Source organism: Dermochelys coriacea, chromosome 3 (genome assembly GCF_009764565.3).
Source record: "Dermochelys coriacea isolate rDerCor1 chromosome 3, rDerCor1.pri.v4, whole genome shotgun sequence".
Taxonomy (NCBI): Eukaryota; Metazoa; Chordata; order Testudines; family Dermochelyidae; genus Dermochelys; species Dermochelys coriacea.
The window spans coordinates 149,218,328-149,241,128 of NC_050070.1; the positions used below are offsets into that span (position 1 = coordinate 149,218,328).

Sequence of the window (22,801 nt, forward strand, 5' to 3'; positions counted from 1 at the left end):
GTTAGCTGATCCAGATAAGATAAAAACATATAAAATCAGTAGTGTAATATATTATATGGCTACATGTTTGTTTTGGTGGATAAAAAAAGAGCCAGTATGCTTTGTTACAAATATTATACTGTATATTGTCAATTAAATGTACAAAAAATAAATGTATAAATTATGAAAAATAATGTAATAATTTTACAGATATGTAGTTAGTGGATATGCTGTTGTGGACAGTCAGATGTAAAACTCCGATGGATTTCAGCGGGAGCAGAGTTAAGCCAGTGCTGAGCTTTTTTGGTAATTCATTCAAACCATAGACAACTCTCCTGTCAAATAGCAACTTTTCATAGTATTTAAATGAGGTAAGAAGTGTTGGGAGCCAAGTTTAGGATTCATGGAATGTTTTTTGGTCCCAGGCCAACAGCAGTTGAGAGTACCATGGGACCCAGCCCTTACTGTGGAAGAGGAGACTTGCATTGCTCCACAGGGACTTCACTAGGTGATACCAGAATAATGTTTCTGGGCTCCAGAGCTACCTATAGGGTTTTGTGGGTGAGGAGTTTATTACAAAAATGGGTTTAGAGGACAAAAACACGCTGCAGGAAGGCAGTTTTTCAGGGGGTGAGGAGAAGAGAATTCTGTTTATATACCAGGGCCTAAATCCTGTCATCTTCTGCCTGTTGAACTCTTTGATTTCACTGACCTTTGAAAGAATGACAGCAAGTTTTGGCACAATATCTGTTAAATAAAATAAATAAATAAATACTGTGGGTTTCCTGCTGTCCTGGTAATAGCAAACATAGCTCAAAAGGAGTCAGTATCTTATATTGTAAGAAATGGGGATGAGGGAGAAGGAGAGTAAAAAAGTTAGAGGACTATGGTCTACCTTAAAATCAACACTGGCATTTTATAATTTTACTGTTTTTTCAATGGCCTTTATCTCCTCAGACAAACTACTTTCCTTAGGAGTCCATTTAAGTAGTAGTCAAGTTTTGATTGTTCCTCGGGGATCACCTTTGTTTTTCTGCAAACAATATTGGGACAGACAGAGCAGGTAAAATAAAGAGCTGTCATTGATGGAGAATGCGTCTGAATCAATTTATGCTTCATTCTCCAGATGTGAATGAATGTGAAATGCTGAGTGGGGTATGTGGTGAAGCCCTCTGTGAAAATGTAGAAGGCACCTTCCTGTGTCTCTGTTCCGATGAAAACCAGGAATATGATCCAATGACTGGACAATGTCGCTTCCGCACATCAACAGGTAAAATACCAGTGGCTTTGCTTGCAGACATAATACAAAGCATAAAAAATGCACATCCTCCTGAATAACAGCAAGGATAAAAAATTGAGAAAGGCTATAAAAAAAAGGGGGGGTTGCAAGAGTTGCAATAAAAATTGGGTAAAGAGTTGCAATGAAAATTGGGTAAATTTGGATTTTATTTATTGCTGTAATTAAATCACTGTTTTCTAAAGAAATAGTGTATTTTAAACCCCTTTTTAAAGCATAGTAACATAATAAGCTATGTGTGCTTTTGGTTCGGTTATTCTTGAGCATGCTATAAATCATAAGCAACAAGAATATGGCATAGATGCCTTTAATTTTTGTACAAGAGGCAGTCTCAGAGCTCTGATTAGCAGGGTCTTTTTTCACACAAGTGTGGTTTGTGGAACATTGTTTCTCATGATGTGTACCATGCTGTGGTGGTGATGTCAATGTTCATCTTTGGCAGTGAAATGAAGACTACAGCACATGAGATTTAAAATATTTTTATTTAATTTAATTTAAATTTATATAGATGACTACTGGTGTCTGGATAAGGTTGAAGGAAGTGTAATGTTGAGAGCAAAATTCATATATGGTAACCCAGACTTATTATTGAATATTAACAGAAGAACTCACAAAAGTCAATAGTTGAGTGGCAATTTGTTTATCTAGTTTGAAAAATCCCCAAAACATTGGGCTTATGAAGACATGGCCAGTCACCTTGTCCACATTACTTGTGGGTTGTACTCTAGCCTCCTGCCCCTGTTTTTTTACTCTTGATCTGTCTTTTTAGATTGTGAGCCTTTCAGAGCAACCACTGTGCCTTTCTCTTATGTTATTCAGCGTCTTAACACATTAGGGATGCTACTACAAACACTTACTTAAAAATTATCTTAGGACTCTCTCTCAGAAAGTTGCCTCCAAGTGGGCTACACAGCTGCAGTCTGGGGAGAGGAACAGGTCCAGGATAAGGGGGAGTAGAGTCTAAGAGGTTGGCAAATTGATTTACAAGAGCTTTTCCCCCAAACAAACAAATATATTTTAGGTTTACATTGCAGGCTGAACTAGCTCCTGAATAGCTTTAGAATAACTTGCTGTACTATCAATTCCAGTCTACATAATTCAGGAGGCCCTGGAAATTTCATCCTGTCTCCCATCTCTCCAAATTTTTTGCACAAGGCAAAACTCCTGGTGACTCAAATGGAACCAGGATTTGGCTCACTGAACATAGTGCCTTTTTACCTTCCTAATAATAGATCAATGTTTTCTTTTGTGCAATACCAAAGAGGCAAATTCTTTTTTTTAAAGAATCAGAGCTACAAACTCTTTGTAGTTTATTCACAGCTTCCTACTTAATGTGTATATGCTTTCTTCAGTATTTTGTTCTGCAACGTTTCCTGAGATGTACTTGCACAGGGAAGCACATTGGTCCTGCAACACTGTCTGTGAAACAGCTACATAATAAAATGAACTGTGAACCAACGGCAATGGTTTAGACTGAGGATCTCTCCTTATGAATAGGTTGAAGGAATGAAAGCTCTGGAGAATTGCTGGTTTAGAAGAAAAATACACAGCAATATTGCCATTTACTTGCTTGTGAGGAAGCAAACTGCAGTATATTTCATCTCAAGGGGCCTCATCTCAATACTGATATCTAATGATGATAACATAAATGACAACATTGTTAACTATTTCACTTCTGATAAAAACATGAAAAAAGGAGAGGGTAAATCATATTACGAAGATCTACAGCCATCTATGAGTGCCATCTCATTTTGGTGCCAAATAGGATGGCACTTGCGAGATTTTAACTATTTTTCCCCAGTCAAAAATGAACCAAGATCTAGCAGAGTCACATCAAGGGAGAGCCATTCCCAAGAAGCCCAGCAAGTGATCTGATTCCAGCAGAGGGGAAGCCAAGCCAAAGAAGCCAAGCAGAGTTCATGAATGTATCCCAGTATCATTTATTGCTGAGGGGAAGGAAAGCCCATAAAGTCCAGCAAGCATGCATGATCATATTGTGAACATCTGTACAGTCTACAGCAAGTGATGTCTCAGTTTGGCATCATGAATGAGCACTGTTCAGTTTGGAAGAGAAAAACCTTTTTCCTCTCAATATGGACCCCCGTCTTTGGGCACTAACAAAACACATACTTAATCATTTTCTCTCCTATGTTAAGGTTCATCATGGAGAAAGATCTCATATAGGAGACCAGACAGTATGGAAAATAGAGCCCATTAGGAGCCCTATACACTATATTATTTAATTAATGGAATAAGGGAACCTATCTGTTACCAGGGAACACTATAAGCTGATGTACATTGTGAAGGACAGGACATCTTACCATTCTTTTATCTCTGTTTGCTTGCACAACTGAAGGAAAAAAACACTTCCTACAATCAGTGTTTCACTGGACAGGATATTACTTTGTATACTATGTAAGAGACAAAGCATGCACTTTTATGGATAGCCTGGTAACAAACTCTTTTCTCATTGAGCTCAGATGGGTTCTGTCTCGGAGTCTGAAGATCCTAGGAACTGATCACCCGAACAAACTGTGAAGTGGTAATATTACCTACTGCACCTGTAGGTTTTGGAAAACTCTTACGTAGTTTACAATGTTTTTGTTTTTCTTTAACCTACCTCTTTTTTGTTTTCATTTCATGCTGAAAATTAATGGCTAAATGCCAGGTTGTGGCTGACCCTTGCATGGGTGTGTAAGGCAGAGAAGAGCACAAACAGCCTTTCCTCTTGCACAGGGACTGGGCTCAGTCTAGTTGTTGTTTTCCCCAGAGTACAAGGAATCTGCAAGCCTAGCTATGACAGCAGTGCTACACTGCCCAAAGGGTGCAAGGCCAATGCCACATCCTTCCGCCTAGCACCAGCCACACCAAGATGGTGATGGAGTTCATGCTACACTTGTGCAAAGGATGATGCAACGGCCATGCTTCCTAGAGCTTTAGCATGCCACGTCAGGCACAGTGCTTCTGGGAGCTCCTGCTGTGTGCTTCCATATCACCCCCAACATGGGTTTGTGCCTTATTTTACCTGCATGCAGAGAAAAATAACTTGTCTGCCTTATACTGTTGTAAACATTAACATGCAAATCTTAGAGATGTATTCAGCCTTTGCATATTTGTCTTTATACATGTGTGCTGTTTTGCACATAGAGAAATGTCATCCCATTTCCACTCTACTAAAGAGAAGTGGGATGCCATTTCTACTGAAGGTAGGGGCAGGCATAACTGAAGTATAACTTTAATTCAGGGACTTTTTCACATGTTGTTAAAGGCTGTTCCCTCTGTATGTTCACACTTCTCTTTATTCACCATGGGGGGACCTAGAGCTTTCTTTTTATTTGGCAGAAATTCATCTATTATTTACTATGTCCTGAAATGATCCTGTCAGTATATAAACATTCATCTCCTTAGTTCCAGCCATCTTCTTGTGTTCCAGTATTCATTTCAACTCAATACAAAATAAATTTAACAAAAAATCGAATGCACAGGTTTCAAAGCACCTGTTTCTCTTTTCTTTATTTTGTACCCCCATCCTGTCATGGCTTTAATTCAGGTGAAGCCCTGACCGCTGAAATCAATATGACTCTGCACAGGCCCCTGGATCCACCTGTGCAGATGCAGTTGAAGGATCGAGACCTTAGGCTGCTACTCCATCTTTTTCTCACCTCGGTATTTAAGATAATGTGCTCAATTACTGGGGCATTCAGAACAGTGGATTACCAGTATTCATGAAATAAAAAGTGTGCTGTTTTGGCATCCAAAATATAATATGTTTACTCCTGGACCAGTTCTATAAAAATGTGGCCTCACCAAAGACCAGTTTTAAATGTATGATGCAAAAACTCATGAAACTTCAAGGGTAGAAAAACAAATATATAGCTAATAGTGTTGGAAAGCTGGGATTCTCAGGAGGGAAGTTAAGAGGAGATTTTTGGGGGGAGATCAGGAGAAGATGACACAGAAAAGAGTCATGGGGGTGTCTAATAGGGTCATCTGTTTCTACGCTATTAACTGTGAAGCAGCTCACAAACATCTGATATTAAAGTTGATTATTCTGATCATTCCTGACCAATAACATCTCTGCTCCTCAGTCTTGGGCCTTTCTTGAACAGAGACTGCCAATGATGTCAAACTATTCTTGACAGGTTTCAGAGTAGCAGCCGTGTTAGTCTGTATTCGCAAAAAGAAAAGGAGTACTTGTGGCACCTTAGAGACTAACAAATTTATTAGAGCATAAGCTTTCGTGAGCTGAGCTGTAGCTCACGAAAGCTTATGCTCTAATAAATTTGTTAGTCTCTAAGGTGCCACAAGTACTCCTTTTCTTTTTGCAAACTATTCTTGGTGGCTTTTGTAATCTGCACGAATGTTTATTAGACACTAGACTGAGTCTGCTACCCAAATCTAAATTGTATGTCTTTAAGTTTCAAGGGAGACCTTTTGTACTGTCATTACTACCAAATAATTTTTATTTAAATATATAGTTCTTCTTCGAGTGCTTGTTCATGTCAATTCCAATCAGTTGTGTGCGCGCTGCATGCAAGAGAGCTGGAAGATTTTTCCCCTTAGCAGTATCTGTAGGGTCGGCCTGGGTGCCTCCTGGAGTCACGCCCTCATGGCACTCAATATAGTGCCCTGCTGACCCAACCCCCCTCAGTTTCATAGATTCATAGATACTAAGGTCAGAAGGGACCATTCTGATCATCTAGTCCGACCTCCTGCACAACACAGGCCACAGAATCTCACCCACCCACTCCTATGAAAAACCTCACCTATGTCTGAGCTATTGAAGTCCCTAAATGGTTTAAAGACTTCAAGGAGCAGAGAAGCCTCTCTTAAGTCAACCATGCCCCATGCTACAGAGGAAGGCGAAAAACCTCCAGGGCCTCTCCAATCTGCCCTGGAGGAAAATTCCTTCCCGACCCCAAATATGGCAATCAGCTAAACCCTGAGCATATGGGCAAGATTCACCAGCCAGATACTACAGAAAATTCTTTCCTGGGTAACTCAGATCCCATCCATCTAATATCCCATCTCAGGGGATTAGTCCTATTTACCCTGAATATTTAAAGATCAATTACTTACCAAAATCCCATTATCCCATCGTACCATCTCCTCCATAAACTTATCAAGTAGAATCTTAAAACCAGATAGATCTTTTGCCCCCACTGCTTCCCTTGGAAGGCTATTCCAAAACTTCACTCCTCAGTTGCTTCTTACCACCTGTGATGGCTAGCTGGAACTCCCCATTGCTCTTGACTCGGCAAGTGCGTGCTTCACAGTATCATGTGTATATAGTTAAATTCAGCAGTAGTTTAGTTAGTGTAGATAGTTTTCTCTCATAAGTTTCCTTTGGGGGGTACCCCCCCACCACGCTTTCCCCAGCTCTGGGGTATGCTTTGGTCCCCAAGCTTTAAGCTGTGCTCTGACTGTGGCAGTTTTATGCCGAGAAGTGACTCACACACTTTGTGCTTCAAGTGTCTCAGGGGAACCTTGGGAACCATTGTAAAATCTGTAGAGGGTTTCACCCCAGGACACTCAAGGACAGAGAACAGTGCCTCCGAGTTCTGCTTATGGAGGCAGCACTTTGGTCTCAGACAGACCCCAGCTTTGCAGATCCGGCCCCAAGCGCTGTCTCCTCAGTGCACAGTGCTCTGGCACTGTTGACACATGAGCTGTAGCTGAGGAAGGACTCCTCAAAGGCCTGGGCTACGTGGTGGGGGGCGGGAGGGGTCGAACTATTCTATTTGCTATTCGCGTAGCTGAAGTCGAAGTATCTTAGTTCGAGTTACCTGGCCGTCCTCACGGCGGTGAGTCAACCTCAGCAGCTCCCCGTTGATTCTGCTTACTCCCCCTGCCAAGGTGGAGAACAGGTCTCAATTTGGGGATCGATTTATCTTGTCTAGATGAGACACGATAAATCGATCCCTGATAGATCGATCACTACCCACCCTGAGCCGGTGGGTAGTAAAGATGTACTCTAAGGATCCTTGGCACTGCCGCAGCTCCATGCACAGGTCCCAGGCATTGATCAGGCACCATTCTTACTCCCCGGTGCCCCATAAAAGAAAGAAGGCTGACAGAGGGCACCCCCTGACCCAGTTTAAAGACCGGGTGACCAGCAAGCCCCCATCGGGTGCCCATTTGGTGGGGCCTCCATTGACTCCTGCCCCGCACCGTTCACCAATCTGCCGCCACGAGGACCTACAGCTTCCCTCCATGCCGGAAGCATTCGAAGTGGCATTGGACCTCCTGGCGCTGACAGCACCACCCTCCCCTCCAAGGCAGAAGAGGTTTCCAGCACCAGTTCCTGGCCCAATCCACTCTGTGGGCAAGCTGGCGAAGGTGGCAGCAATGAGGGTATCATCACCTGCATGCCAACCTCTGGCACTAGAGGCCCATGTTGGGGAGCTGCTCTGGTCTTCCAGTTGGCATCGCTTGCTGGCATCAAGTGGCTCCGTTCCTCTGTGGTCTTCGCAGTCAGAGACCTTGGAGTTGGAAGCGGAGTCATCGTGCTCCAGTAGGAGCAGAAGATCCCACTCCCACCATAACTGACAGCCCTACCCAGCACAGTGGCTGGGACAGTGGCAGGCTCCTCAGTGGCCCTTCTGGACACCCTGGGCCTATTATCAGAGCCAGGGGGCAGAGCCAGGGTTCCAGACCGGCCTCAGTGACCTCGGTGACCTTTGGGCCACCACACATGCCCTCCGCACATCTGCAGGGGACCCATCCGGCAGTTGTACTGACATCAACGATCTCAGCACCGATTGCAACGTCGACGATCTCAGCACTGATTCCTGCACCATCCTCGGCACTGATTGCAGCTCCATCGGTGGCACCGCCAGTGACACCGACTACAGCACCAGCTGCGGCTCCAGTGTTCCTCGCTCCTAGGGACTCCAGAGGGGTTGAGGGCAGGGAACAGGCTCCAGTATCGGCCGCCATCTTGTCCTCCTCGTCTCTGGATGAGGCAGTGGCTGGCTCAGCAACTGCTCAATCCTCAGGGGACAGCAGGGTCCTACAGCAACTACTGAGACGGGTGGCCCAGGACCTGAACATTAAACCTGAGGAGGCGGTGAAGGACTTTCTTTCAACAAAAGGGCCATCTCTTATTGCACTGCCGCTGATTAAAACCATCAGCAATGCCACAAAGACCCTGTGGCAGACCCCATCCTCGTTGCTGCCTACCACCCAGAGGTACGAGTGGAGATACTTTGTCCCTTTAAAGAGGTATGAACATCTTTACATGCACCCCCAACTGGACTCCCTGGTAGTGGACGTAGCCAATCAGCGTGAACTCCAGGGCCACCAGGGTTCCTCTCCCAAGAAATGAGAGGCCAAATAACTGGACCTCTTTGGAAGGAAAATCTATTCCACAGGGGGCGGGTGCAGCTCCCTATCGCTAACCATCAGGCAGTGGTTAGCAGGTACAATTATAATACTTGTGGGGCCATGCAAAAATTTGCAGAACTCCTCCCTATGGACTCTCACGCAGAGTTTTCCATGCTAGTAGAGGAGGGCAAATTAATTTCCCATGCATCTGTGGGGTTTCATGCGAGCCGGACAAAGCACAGCAGCCAATATGGTTGGTAGCTAAGCTGTTTATCTGTTATTTCCTCATTGCTTTTATACACTCCTTTTACATAATATTTTCAACCCCCTCCAAAGTCCATCACCCGGTCACGGAGACATCTCGTTGGTCGAGCAGCCTCGGCACGGGCTATGCACGTGCGTCCTTCCTCTTGATTGGAGCACAGCTGTCCGCTATCTGTTGTCAACAAAGTCTGGTGTTGCCAGTTTGCCTGGATCACGTTCCAGCCTGTAACTCTTTCTCAAAGTTCATTAAAGGTTCACCGCGACCTTAACTAGCTCATAAATATTCTTAACTAGCTCACAAATACACCATGTTCCCACATCTCCCCCCTTTTTATTACATGATACACGGACCACCGGTCACTTGCGTAGTTCCATCCAATTCTCGTTCATTAACAGGGGTGACCTAACGGGGGCGGAGCAATGCATTTTACGGAATATATCAAACAAGGAGGGGAGACATTGCAGACAGCAACAAAGGCAAATAAGACCAATACATACAAAAACTATAATTCCAAATAACTGTCGAAGCCACCCCAAAGAAGGCAACCACCCTGTAAGCCAGTCCCAAAATCCCGCAAACCCGGTATCTTGACGGATGTGCTCAGTGAGAGAAGTCAACTCATCCAGGCGCTCCTCAATGAATCGGCTATTATCCGTAAGGTTAAAACAACACATATGTTTAAAAGATTCACATCCCATATGATGCTTAAGCAATAGAAAATCAATCGCAGCTCGATTATCTAAAATGGCATCTCTCAATTCCTGCTGTTCCATATTTAAAAGAGCAATTGCCTGTGATGTAGCATTAAGCGCCTTAACAGCAAAGCAAGCTAATGCATTCAAAGTTTGTATCGTGTAATAAGTTGAAAAACCAGGAATGCCTGCAACGGCATTCATTAAGACCAAATATTCCGAGTGACTGTATAAGGTAACAACGGCGGAACACGTGTTTTGCAAGGCCGTGCTTCGCCGACTTCGCTGCTGATTTATTCCAGGCAACAAAAGAGTCATTCGGCTAAGGCAGCATAAGGTATTATGACTTAAATTAGCGGGAATATAACTGAAAGTCCGTGCGCCGCAGGTAAAAAACCAACCAGACGGCAAAATAATATGTCCATAATTAAAAGAAACATTAACCGCATTAGTACAATTCAAAAAGGGGGCGCTTACTGTTTGGCAGCCCAAGGGTACTTTTGCGCGTGTACAATTAACCACTCGCGCACACGTTACATTATTCGCCCCGGCTGGATACGGGGTATGTAAAGATAGGGCCCCAGGGGGCAAGGAATAATTAGCAGGGCCCCAATTTGCCATAGTCGAATACTGTGAAGACAAATTGGCATAAGCTACAAGCATGGTGTGATTGCCAATTTCTTTGGGATGATGACATATGGGCACAAGACAAGTGCCCACTAGTTCCCCCGGCTGCCACAGAATCAGACAAACAAAAGTGATGTGTGTGACATCAATGCTAGACGTTCCCATAGGTTATACGTCATTCGCACGCGTAGGGGTACAAGGAGCCCCCCTTGCAACCCAAGCAATAATACTATAACAATTTTGGCAACCCATACCCTCATTCTGGAAATAAACAGGATATGGCCACAAGCACAACCTCCTCTGATGCTTCCTCTCCAAGCGCGGGATCTTGTTCTCCAGGTGCCGGGTTCAAGGGCGAGTGAGGTTGCTGTAGCCACGGACATACCCACTTGGCTGGGATCCACCGGGGACCTGCATCAGTAGAAACACAAGCATATCCCCTTCCCCAGGTTAACAATTCCACCGGCCCTTTCCACATCTGTTGGCGATAGTCAAACCAGCGCATTTGGGACCGGGCGATTTGTTCGTCCCGGGTCAACCCAAAGAGGTGCCGGAACGCGGGGGGTGTGTCATGTTGGCCAGGCTGTAACCAATTTAAAACATATAATGCCTTTAACAGACAGGCCTGCGGGGTATGCTCAAGTGCATCTGGATGTGGGTCAGGGGTTACTCCCCCTTTTTGTTTAAGTAATAAAGATTTAAGGGAAGCATGAGGACGTTCAATAATAGCTTGACCCGTGGAATTACCGGGAACCCCGGTGATATGGGATACACCCCAACGAGCAAGGAAACGAGCCGTGCGGCAAGATATATAACCGGCACCATTACCATTTTAATGGTAGTCGGAATGCCCATAACGGCAAAGCAACTTTGCCAGTGACGAATAACATCGCGAGTGCCGGTGGAAGAAAGGGCAGTAGCCCAGACATAGCCGGAAAAAGTGTCAATAGACACATGAACGGAGCGAAGGCGGCCAAACTCAGGGAAAATAGTAATGTCGGTCTGCCATAGTTGGAGGGAGGCAAGACCGCAAGGATTAACACCGAAAGAAAGGGGTAGAGAATGCCTCTGACAATCTGAACAAGAGGCAACAATCGCACGGGTATCTGCAAGGGGTAATTGAAATTGACGCGCAAGAGCGCGTGCAGATTGGTGAAAAAAGTCATGGGAAAGGCGAGCCTGAGCAAAGGAGTTAGGAAGCTGAGCATATAATTGTGGGGGATTAACAAACGCATCGGCTCGCGCGTTATCCTCCGCAAGGAGCCCAGGAAGACCGGAATGGCTATGGATATGCATAATAAAATAGGGGACCAAACGAGCATTAAGGAGGTGCCATAATCGTAAAAAGGCACGCCAGAGGACAGGATTAGGAACGCGGCGAAGAAAGGCATGTTCCATCCGGCATACCACCCCAACAACATACAGGGAATCAGTAACAATATTAAGAGTGTGGTAGGCCATTTTTCAAAAGCACGAATAACGGCACAAAATTCGAGAACTTGGACAGAACCTTCTGCCACAACGGCCTCATGGCACCAGCGGTCAGCACTACGCCAAAAAAGTCCGGCACGGGCAATGCGGCCACTGGCGTCAGTAAAGACCGTAAGGCCAGAGAGAGGCGCCAGAGAAAGAAGCGGCAGACGTTCCAACGGAAGGGGAGCAGAGAAAAGACGGTGCGGGGGGTAATGATTGTCCAGACGGCCAGCGTAATTTAAGAGGGCCAACGCAAAGGGCAAAGATTCCGCAAGTAAATGAGTAAGGGTGCGGGAATCATAGGGGAGATAAATAATGAACGGGTCACAACCCGCGAGGGACACCAAGCGGTCTCGAGCACTTACGAGAAGCCGGGCAATAGCATCGACGCGAGTGGTGATTGTACAGGAGTAACGTGAGGGTGGGAAGATCCATTCTATCACAATAAGAGGATCAGAGAGACTGGGGTCCCACTGAAATAAAAGGGCCTCCAGGGAGGTATCGTGGGAAAGTAGGGCAATACAAAAGGGGAGATCAGGAGCAATACAGCCAGAATATTGGCGCGCAACCTTATCTGCAATTTTTTGAAGGGCCACAATATGAGCCGGAGAAAGGGAACGGGGATCAGTAGGAGTTTGTCCGCCTTGAAGCAGACTAAAGAGGGGTTGCAAATCATCATTAGTAATACCGCATATAGAGCGGACCCACTGGAGATCTCCAAGCAAACGCTGTATATCGTAAAGGGAGCGGATATCAGTATGAAAGGTAAGTTTTTGGGGCCGCACAACGGCATCAGTAATTTCCATGCCCAAGTATTGAAAAGGGGAACTCTGCTGAATTTTATCAGGGGCAACTACAAGGTCAGCCGCCTGGAGGCTGGATCGAATTTCTTGAATAGCTGTATCAGGACACAAATCAATACCAGCAAATAGGAGATCATCCATATAATGGTAAATAAGCCAGCGAGGGTGCGCGTGGCGAAGGGGAGCAATGGCCCAGGCCACAAAAAGCTGGCAAATGGTAGGAGAATTTTTCATGCCCTGTGGGAGTACGGTCCACTGAAAACGATCAGCGGGCTCAGCTTTATTCAGTGACGGGACCGAAAAGGCGAATTTCTCGCGGTCCATCGGATGTAGGGGAATAGTAAAAAAGCAATCTTTCAAATCGACAATAAGAAGGGGCCAATCACGGGGGATCATGGTAGGGGTTGACAGCCCAGGCTGCAAGGCACCCATATCTTTCATAACAGCGTTGACCGCACGGAGGTCCTGTAATAAGCGCCATTGTCCAGATTTTTTGGGAATGGTAAAAATAGGAGTGTTCCAGGGACTAGTGGAAGGCTCCAAATGACCCGCCAATAACTGTTCATTTACAAGTCTTTTAACATGGGCGAGCTTTTCTGTTGTAAGCGGCCACCGTGCAACCCACACAGGAGAGTTGGTCAACCATTCGAGTCGAGGGGCCGGTCGCCCATCAGTGGCCGCTAAGCAAAAAGGGGTTCATTTTGTAGCGTGACGCCCCATTGGTTCAAACAATCCCGGCCTAGGAGCCAAACAGAAATAGCAATAACATATGGACGTACCCACGCAACAGTAGAGGGGTTTTGAGTGTCAGTAACAGCAATAAATTCGGTACTAATACGGGTGTTCTGAGTTCCCCCGATGCCACGCATGAGGGTGTTAAGTTCTTGCAGGGGCCAATTTGAAGGCCATGATTTGAGTGGGAGAACAGTAACATCGGCCCCGGTGTCTAAAAGGGCATTATGATAAAGCAAGTGTCCGTCGGGGCCCTTATAACATACGGCTCGAAGCGGTTTGCTGGCAGTTATTTTCATTGCAAAAGTGATCTCAGGAATTCCAGTAGACCCAAAACCACCAGAGCCTCGATGAACTGGATTAGTATGGGGAACTGCGCTCTGAAAAGGGATTAATTGTGCGATACGAGTGCCTGCTGAAATGAGGACAGGAGGGCAAAAAACACGCACCATGATCTTTATCGGGCCGGTATAATCTGCATCGACAAGGCCCGGAAGAACAAAAATACCCTGTCGGGAGGCGGAGGAGCGACCGATTATCAGGGCACTTAGTCCATATCCCAAGGGTCCCGTGGCAATGGATGGGAGAACATGCACTTGTTCATCATCTATGGAGATGTCAGTGGCGAGGGCCAGGTCCACTCCGGCACTGCCGGCGGTGGCTCCTGTGAGGTGTTCCAAACAGCCGGTCGAGGGGGAGGCATTTGTATCCGCGCGCCCCTCCGTTGAGCGCTCATCTGTCCGTTTCCTGGTAGGGGGGTTCCATCCTTCCTATAGCGAGAACGGCATTCTGAAGCACGATGCCCAAACTTATCACAGCGGTTGCATGTGCCAGCAGCAAATGGGCGAGAAAAGACGGAAGGCACAACCCGTTGCCCACCCCTGTCATTTCTGTTGGGACAATCTCGTTTCATATGGCCGGGGCGCCCGCAGGCAAAACACGAACCTGGGGGCCGAACGGGCCCGTGAGCTCCAGGGGCACGGCCAATGAGTGGTTTAAGAGCGATGGCTAAGGCTGTCGCTTGGGCCTGCGCATGAATAGTAGCCTTTTCCGCCTCCTCAACCGCCGTGGCACGGTTACATGCCTCAATCATTTCCATTAAGGAGGCTGTTTTTGGCAACGAGGCCAATATGCGACGGCAGGTAGGGTTAGCATTCTGTGTTGCTAAGTCCATTCCCACCGCCGTTCTGGCGTCCTCCGTTAAGTTAGGGGATCTTTCTAAGGCCTGCCGAAGGCGGTCCAAAAAGGCGGAATACGGCTCCGACGCGCTCTGAACAATTTTTGCATAAGGAGGGGAAGGTTTCCCCGTCTGGGGTACCTCCTTAAACGCCGCCAACGCCAGACCCTGCGCCTGCTGCAGGATGCCAGGGTCTAGGCGGGCCTGGAGTTGAGGGTTGGTATATTCCCCAGTTCCCATCAAAACATCTAGGGTGACCGCCCATAAGGGGCTGTCGTCCGGCTGATCCATATTACGAATAATCGCCACCTCAGCCCTGCGACGCCAGCTATCCTTCCATAACAGGCGCTGGGTCGGGGTCAACAGCATATCTGCAAATTTTTGCGCGTCATAAGGACACATAACTTGACTAGTGAACACTTGCTCAATTAGAGATTGGACATAATGATTATCTAAGCCATACGCCATAACTGATTTCTGTGCTTCTCTAATCAATTTCCAATCAAGGGGGGCCCACCTTCGGCGCCCATTGGCCTCCGTAGTAACAGGGTAAAGCACGGGCGACTCAAGCACTATTGGGTACGCCGAAGGGAAAAACTCCCCCTCGATAATCGCATCCTTTATCACCCCGTGCCAGCGTCGCGCCGGATTTGGGGGGCTCTTTCCCCGCTTCTGCCCCGGGAACTCAGGGGATTCTTCTCCTCATCAGAGGAGTAGACTGGGGGTGGGGGCGAACCACCCCGAGTCCCTAATACTTTCGCCACTTGAGAAGGGCCAGGAGGCGGATCGCCTGCCATAAGGGCCAACTGCCGCAGCATGTCAGTCAGCTGCTGGCCCTGCTGACGCATCTCTTGCAGAAACACGTCGGATTTAGTCAACTTAGTAAGATCGGGATAGGCAGGCTGGGAGGCATGTTGGGGAACAACAGCAGGAGAAGTATTTGCAAAGGGCACTGACTGCCCCGGATCCCACTGAAGCGTATCTGAAACGACAGGGTGGGGGTCATATGTAGGCATATCTCTAACCCAAGAACAGTCGACATGCTTGGTGGCATCCATAGGCACATCATCTGGTGGGAGCGGAACAGTACTTGGGTCTGGTGCCGGGACGGGCACGGAGGGAGCCACAGGAATCACGGTCTTGGGGGTACCGAAAAAGTCTCGAGCCCCCACAGGAAGAACCTGTGGGGGATCATCCTTAGGTTTGGGGCGGAACATTTCAGAAACCGTCGCTTGCACCTCCGCCTCAGCTGCAAGGGCCGCTATAGCGTTCTTAACCTTGCACCAGGTCTGGCTAAGGGACACAGCCTCCTTATTCCCATGGGCAACGGAGTCCCAAAGATCCTGTCCCAATCGCTCCCACACTTGTCCATCAAAAGCATGGTTTGGCCTCTTCAGAAACCCTCTCTTCTGTCCCCATTTCAGCAGATGAGACAAGGATTCTGCAGTTACTTTCTCACCCTGTCTCTCTATGATACGAAGTAAAAATCCATGCACGGTTTTCTCTTCAGCTGATACAGCGGTACCCATTGCTACTTAAAGCCGCTCACCTGTGCGCACTTGCGTCACTCTCGGACGCCCAGGAGCCAAAAAGCCGGTGCCTCCTGCCGCGGCTAGAACCCTCGCCTTTTCAGAAGGGATCACGTCGGGGTCACCATTTGTGGGGTTTCATGCGAGCCGGACAAAGCACAGCAGCCAATATGGTTGGTAGCTAAGCCGTTTATCTGTTATTTCCTCATTGCTTTTATACACTCCTTTTACATAATATTTTCAACCCCCTCCAAAGTCCATCACCCGGTCACGGAGACATCTCGTTGGTCAAGCAGCCTCAGCACGGGCTATGCACGTGCGTCCTTCCTCTTGATTGGAGCACAGCTGTCCACTATCTGTTGTCAACAAAGTCTGGTGTTGCCAGTTTGCCTGGGTCACGTTCCAGCCTGTAACTCTTTCTCAAAGTTCATTAAAGGTTCACCGCGACCTTAACTAGCTCATAAATATTCTTAACTAGCTCACAAATACACCATGTTCCCACATGCATCCCTGCAGGCGGCCCTGGATGCAGTGTCTTGCACCATGGCTATCAGGATGACCATGAGGAGGAGTTCCTGGCTGCAAGTCTCTGGCCTCCCCTATGAAATGTAGCAGACAATCCAGGATCTCCCCTTTTGAGGGTCAGTCTTTGTTTTCCGAGAACACGGCACAGCCTCAAGGACTTTCAAGCCACCTTGAAGTCCCTGGGCCTCCACACCCCTGCCACACAATGGAGGCACATTAGACCCCAGCCCCCACCGAGGAATTATCAACCTCAGGGTAGGCAGGATGGGTCGCGCAGGAGAAATAGGAACTCAAGGAAGAAACCTCGCCCCTCCTCTAGTCAGGGCTCTGGTCAGTCTAAACCCTCCTCAGGCCCAAAACCAGCTTTTTGAAGGTGCAAAGCCTGGATCCATCCCACTTTATCTTTTCGTCTCATCTATGCGTGGGCCCATATTATGTCAGCCTGCTGGGTGCTCCGCATGGAAGAAAGGGGATATTCATTCCAATTCTCTGCTCTCTCGCCCTTCCACCCCGCTTCCCCATCCCTCTTCAGGGACCCTTCTCACGAGCAACTCCTCATACAGGAGGTGCAGTCACTCCTCTCACTAGGGGCCGTGGAAGAGGTTTCTCAGGATCAGAAGGGCAAGGGCTTCTATTCCTGGTATTACCTAATACCAAAAGCCAAAGACAGTCTCAGGCCCATCCTAGACCTGCGAGAGCTCAAGTTCATATGGAACTTGAGTTTGTTCATGGTCTCCTTGGTCTCCATCGTCCCTTCCTTGGATCTAGGGGATGGTATGCCGCCCTCGACTTGAAGGATGCATAGTTTCATATAGCAGTCACACCGTCCTACAGAAAATACCTCAGGTTTGTGGAGCACAACAACCACTTCCAGTTCACAGTCCTTCCGATTGGCCTGTCAGCAGCACCTTCAGTATTAACCAAATGCAGTCATGGCCGCGTTTCTGCACAGGTGCCGGGTACAGATGTTCCTGTACCTTGGCGACTGGCTGATCAAGGGCCGCTCCAAGGCTCAAGTGGACGCGCAAGTCAGATTCATCATTGCAACGTTTGACAAACTGGGCCTTCTCCTGAACACAGGAAAGTTAATTCTGTCCCCTGTTCAGAGGATAAAGTTCATACGGGCAGTGCTGGCTCGACCCAGGCCAGGGCGTACCTACCGGAATCAAGGTTCTGGACCCTGGGAGACATCATTCAGAATCTCAGGCAGTTCCCCACCACAGCAAGGAATTGCCTCAAACTCCTGGGACACATGGCCGCTTGTACGTATGTGGTGCAACAAGCCAAGCTCAGACTCTGGCCGCTCCAATCATGGCTAGCCTCAGTGTATTGGCCAGTCCAGGACAGTTTGGACAGGTTCATGACTTTGCCTCGCCCGATCCTCGACTCCCTTCTGTGGTGGCTCAACCCACACCTAGTGTGTGCCAGGGGTCCCCTTCGTCAGCCCCCAGCCAACTCTCTCGTTGGTTATGGATGCATTGGACTTGGGCTGGGGGGCACATCTAGGAGACCTCAGGACACAAGGCCTCTGGTCTCAGGTGAAGCTCACTCTCCACATCAATGTCAGAGAGCTGACAGCGGTATGCCTGGCATGTCAGACTTTCCAAGCCCATTTAAGTGGGAGATGTGTATCAGTGCTGACAGACAACACCACAGTGATGTTCTAGATCAACAAACGGGAGTGCACACTCCTATGCTAGAAAGCCCTCATGCTGTGGGACTTTTGTGTAGAGCAGTCAATACACCTTCAAGCATTGTAGCTCCCTCGCATACAGAACAAGTTAGCGGACTATCTCAGCAGGTCATTCCATGGTCACGAGTGGTCCCTACCCCCGGACGTCACTAACTCCTTTTTCCATCAGTGGGGCTTTCCCCAGGTAGAGTTCTTTGCCACATGGCACAACAGGAAGTGTCAGCAGTTCTGCTCTTTCCTGAATCACAGACTGGGCTCCATAGCAGACGCGTTCCTCCTTCCCTGGGGAGGCCGTCTCCTATACGCATTCCCACCTATCCCTTTTGTTCACAAAGTACTCCTCAAGATACGGAGGGATCGAGCGGTGGTAATATTGATGGCCCCAGCCTGACCCTGCGAACATTGCTACACGTTGCTCCTGGACATGTCCATGGAAGCCCGTCACTTTGCTGCTCTTCCTGAACTTGATAACTCAGGATCACAGCCGTCTCCAGCACCTGAACCTTGAGTCGTTGCACCTCATGGCATGGAAGCTCCGTGGCTAAACCCGGTGGAGTTTCCCTGCTCGGACAAGGTTAGACAAGTTCTCCTTGGCAGTAGGAAACCCTCCACTAGAGCTACCTACCTTGCCAAATGGAAGAGATTTTCAATCTGGTCTGCACATCATGGTTCGTCCCCAACGTTCACCTCTATTCTGCTCATATTGGACTACCGTCTCCATCTCAAACAGCAGGTATTGTCCATGTCATCAATAAGGATTCACTTGACTGCCATCTCTACCTTCCATCCAGGCGCAGAGAGCCAGTCAGTCTTCGCCAACCCTATGATCAGCCGTTTCCTCAAAAGTCTCAACAGGCTATATCCGCAAGTTCGGTCCCAGCCTGGGACCTCAACCTGGTCCTTTCCAGACTGACGGGGCCACCCTTTGAACTGCTAGTGACATGCTCCCTGCTCTACCTCTTGTACAAGGTCACGTTTCTGGTAGCGATAACCTCAGCCAGGAGGGTGTCTGAGCTCAAGGCCCTAACAGCAGAGCCTTCTCACATGGTGTTCTGTAAGGACAAGGTTCAGCTCAGGCCCCACCCAGCTTTCCTCCTGAAGGTTGTCTCCCAGTTTCACATCAACCAGGAAATCTTCCTCTCAGTGTTCTATCCTAAGCCGCACTCAAGCAGCAGAGAGCAGAGGCTTCACTCGTTGGATGTCCGCAGAGCGTTAGCCTTTTACATCGAGAGAACAAGGCCGTTCCGAAAGTCAATGCAACTTTTCATGGCTGTGGCAGACACAATGAAAGGTCTTCCAGTCTCTTCTCAATGAATTTCGTCATGGATCACATCCTGCATACGAGAGTATTACAAACTGGCAGTGGTGCCTACCCCTCTACTCACTGTGCACTCCACAAGGCGCAGGCTTCTTCAGCACCATTCCTGGGGCAGGTTCCCACCCAGGAAATATGCAGACCGGCGATGTGGTCCTCCATACATACTTTCACCGCGCATTATGCGATTACCCAGCAGGCCAGAGACGATGCAGCTTTTGGTAGAGTGGGGCTCCAATCAGTGGACAACTCCGAAACTGCCTCCATAATTTAGGCTTGGGAGTAACCTGATTGGAATTGACATGAACAAGCACTCGAAGAAAAAACGATTACTCACCTTCTCGTAACTGTTGTTCTTCAAAATGTGTTGTTCATGTCCATTCCAATACCCACCCTCCTGCCCCGTTGTCAGAGTAGCCGGCAAGAAGGAACGGGGGGGGGAGGGGGTCAGGTCAGCAGGGCACTATATTGAGTGCCCTGAGGGCGCGACTCCAGGGAGCACCCAGGTCTACCCTACAGATACTGCTAGGGGAAAAATCTTCTGGCTGTTGTGCACGCAATGCATGCACATCTGATTGGAATGGACATGAACAACACATCTCAAAGAACAACAGTTACAAGAAGGTGAGTAACTGTTTTTGTTTGTTTGTTTGTTTTGTTTGTTTTCTTTAACCCAAGTGAACTGAGAGTCTGATCTTCAAGTATTTGCATGCATACATACACATACATGTCTTTTTTGCACATGCATCATTGGATGTGCATATACAAATTCCTGATTTACACATACATATGCCCAAAAGAGAGGTATCTTGCCATGTGTGCAACAGATTGGGAGATTTGCATTCCATGTTCTGTAGTGCATTGCGTATAGAAAATAGGAACATACAAATACATATTTACTGGCTTGCTGAAAATCAGGCCCTAAAAGTTTGTATTGCGTATGTCATTTGGAGGCAAAGGACAGTGCTATATAATTTATTAATTTAAGATTCCATCAACCCTACACATTTTATTTTTTACACTAATAACTTAGGGCACGATTAATCAAAGTTTTTAAATATGTGCTTAATTTTAAGCATATGCTTTGGTTTCATTGATGTCTACAGCACTTAATGTTAAGCATATGCCTAAGTGATTTGCTGGATCAGTGCAATTAAGATATAAAAATATATAAAATATCTTTTAGTCTATATTTAGCCCCCATTTTTTATATCTGGATTTCTGTAGCACTGATATAGCCATCATATTTACAATCAGATAAATGTCTATATGTTGGTATCTAGAATTTATTTGGTTTGTTATAAGAAAAATGATTGAAAAATGTTAATAAATATTTTTAAAAACCCAGTCAGATAAATTACTGTATTATCCCAGTTACTTGAGTAAAATTTCTAATTTTTTAACAATGAATAAAAAAATCAGAAATAACCAAAATTGTGAGAAAATAATTATCTAGGTACTAATCCATTTTCCAAGGAAAAATTACACCAAAATATCTTTTAAAAGAATCTGTTTATTAAAAGGTTAATAGTGTGTGTGTGTGTGTGTGTGTGAGAGAGAGAGAGAGAGAGAAATTATGAGCTTGTAGACACAGACTGGCCTTTGTAAATTTCTTTTTTTAAAGATCTGTGTCTCACTCACTTTCCAAACATTCATGACGCCTGCTTGACTAACCCTCAGTCACAGCTGTGTAAACAACAGTCTTTTAAAGTGCTGAACAGATAATGGGAGGAGAAACCATCACATCAAATATAAAATGGGAATAAATAATCATATGATAAGACTATTTCTCCTTCCTCCTGGGACAGCCTCCGAAGCTCTTTCCCTGGTAAATGGTGTGAAAACTTCCATGGTGTTTCTGCTATTTAAGCCTTTGCCCTGATTCAGTTAGACATGTGGCATATGTCCAAAGAAAATGTATAACTTGGTGGTAAAAGTACTGCTCTCTCACCTTGGAATAACAGATTTAGTTCAGTTGAGTTTCTGCGACACATGATAGTCTTAATTTGGTTCCTATTGGACATCAGCTGATACCACAAAACCATCGTACTTTATGAAATGCAGTACATTATGGAAAATTGTAATTATCTGATGAAGGGAGACCACAGATTAAACTAACAAAGATGAAATAGCACTCAGCTGGGTGTTTCCCTCAATGTATACTTACTTACATTGGCAAAACAGCAAAGGAGAGTTTGCATTGTTGGTGGCAACGTGGTGTCTGCCAGCCCCTCAAACTCCACAAACCAAAACATTCATTTTTCTAAGGAAGTTAGAAACAAATTCAAATGTATGTTTAGAACTAAAAGTCATAAATGTCTGTTATACTGTCTTTAATTAAAACACAATAATAGGCACAACAAATTAAATATTTTGGGCACGCTAATGTTAAAACAATTGTAGCTAATGAAAATTAAAGAGAATATGCTTAGTAAAACTTACTTTCTTATGTGCAACATTTTCATTTCATCATATTTTACAGATACTTGAAACTTGATGTTTTTATTGCCTATTACTTTTTTGTTTGTTTGATGTGTGTGTGTGTGTGTGTGTGTGTGTGTGTGTTGGGGAGCAGTGGGATGGAAGTAAGAGCCTGAGGTTCATTTTATTCCCCCAGCCTCTGTTTTACCCTTTCCACCTTGAGATCCCACATCCTAACCACTATCCTGACAACAAACAGGACTGGATGGGATTGGGAATGGTCCATTCCATAATTGGCATAGAGAGGCTGCTTTTGAACTCCTTAAAGGCCCAGAGAATAAGGTAAATTCTAGGACAGTGAAGTGAACCTGGGTCTCCCTCATAATGGTATAAACAACTATCACTTGACCAGCCTGATGCATTTTCCTGGACATGCAGGAAGAAAGACAGGATGTGAGGGATGCGCTTTAATTAGGTCACAACTTTATTAATTTAACTCATCTGGGGACTCACACAGGTCATCCTTCCTTCCTCACTTGTTTCCACCTATCTGAAGGGTTCTGTCAGCCCCCTGCCCTTCCAAACCGCGTCCTAGCCTATTGTTGTGACTCCACAGAATGAGGGTGGTAAGAATTAAGGGGCTGGGAAAGGGAGGTTGTCATCTCACTGTGCAACACATTAGGAGCCCCAACTCCGTTTCCCATCATTCTCCTAAATCCACTTCCAGCTCCAGTGAATCAAGGAACCAGACCCCTATGGAATGAATACCTGCACTGGACACTGCCATCTGCTAAGTTACAATATCTTGAGCCTTACCTCCTGACCTGTCCTGCCAGGTCCCTAAGCTGCTATGGGGAAGGCAAAAAACCCACCCTGCCACAGCTAATGTGTCAGTGAAGGAAACATTCCTTCCCAGTCCCCAAAAAGGCAACTAGTGCAGTGCCCAC

The 22,801-nt window shown here is 46.6% G+C and overlaps 1 protein-coding gene across 8 annotated transcripts in view; it reads left to right on the forward strand.

The window, feature by feature from the left end:
• Nucleotides 1-22,801, forward strand: part of LTBP1 (latent transforming growth factor beta binding protein 1) — a 391,697-nt gene that overhangs the window by 311,739 nt on the left and 57,157 nt on the right. For all 8 annotated transcript variants that reach the window (XM_038397049.2, XM_038397051.2, XM_043511538.1 and 5 more), the window contains one exon: nucleotides 1,106-1,249. In XM_038397049.2, coding sequence (XP_038252977.1) covers nucleotides 1,106-1,249 — 144 coding nt within the window. The remainder of the gene's footprint in view (nucleotides 1-1,105; nucleotides 1,250-22,801) is intronic.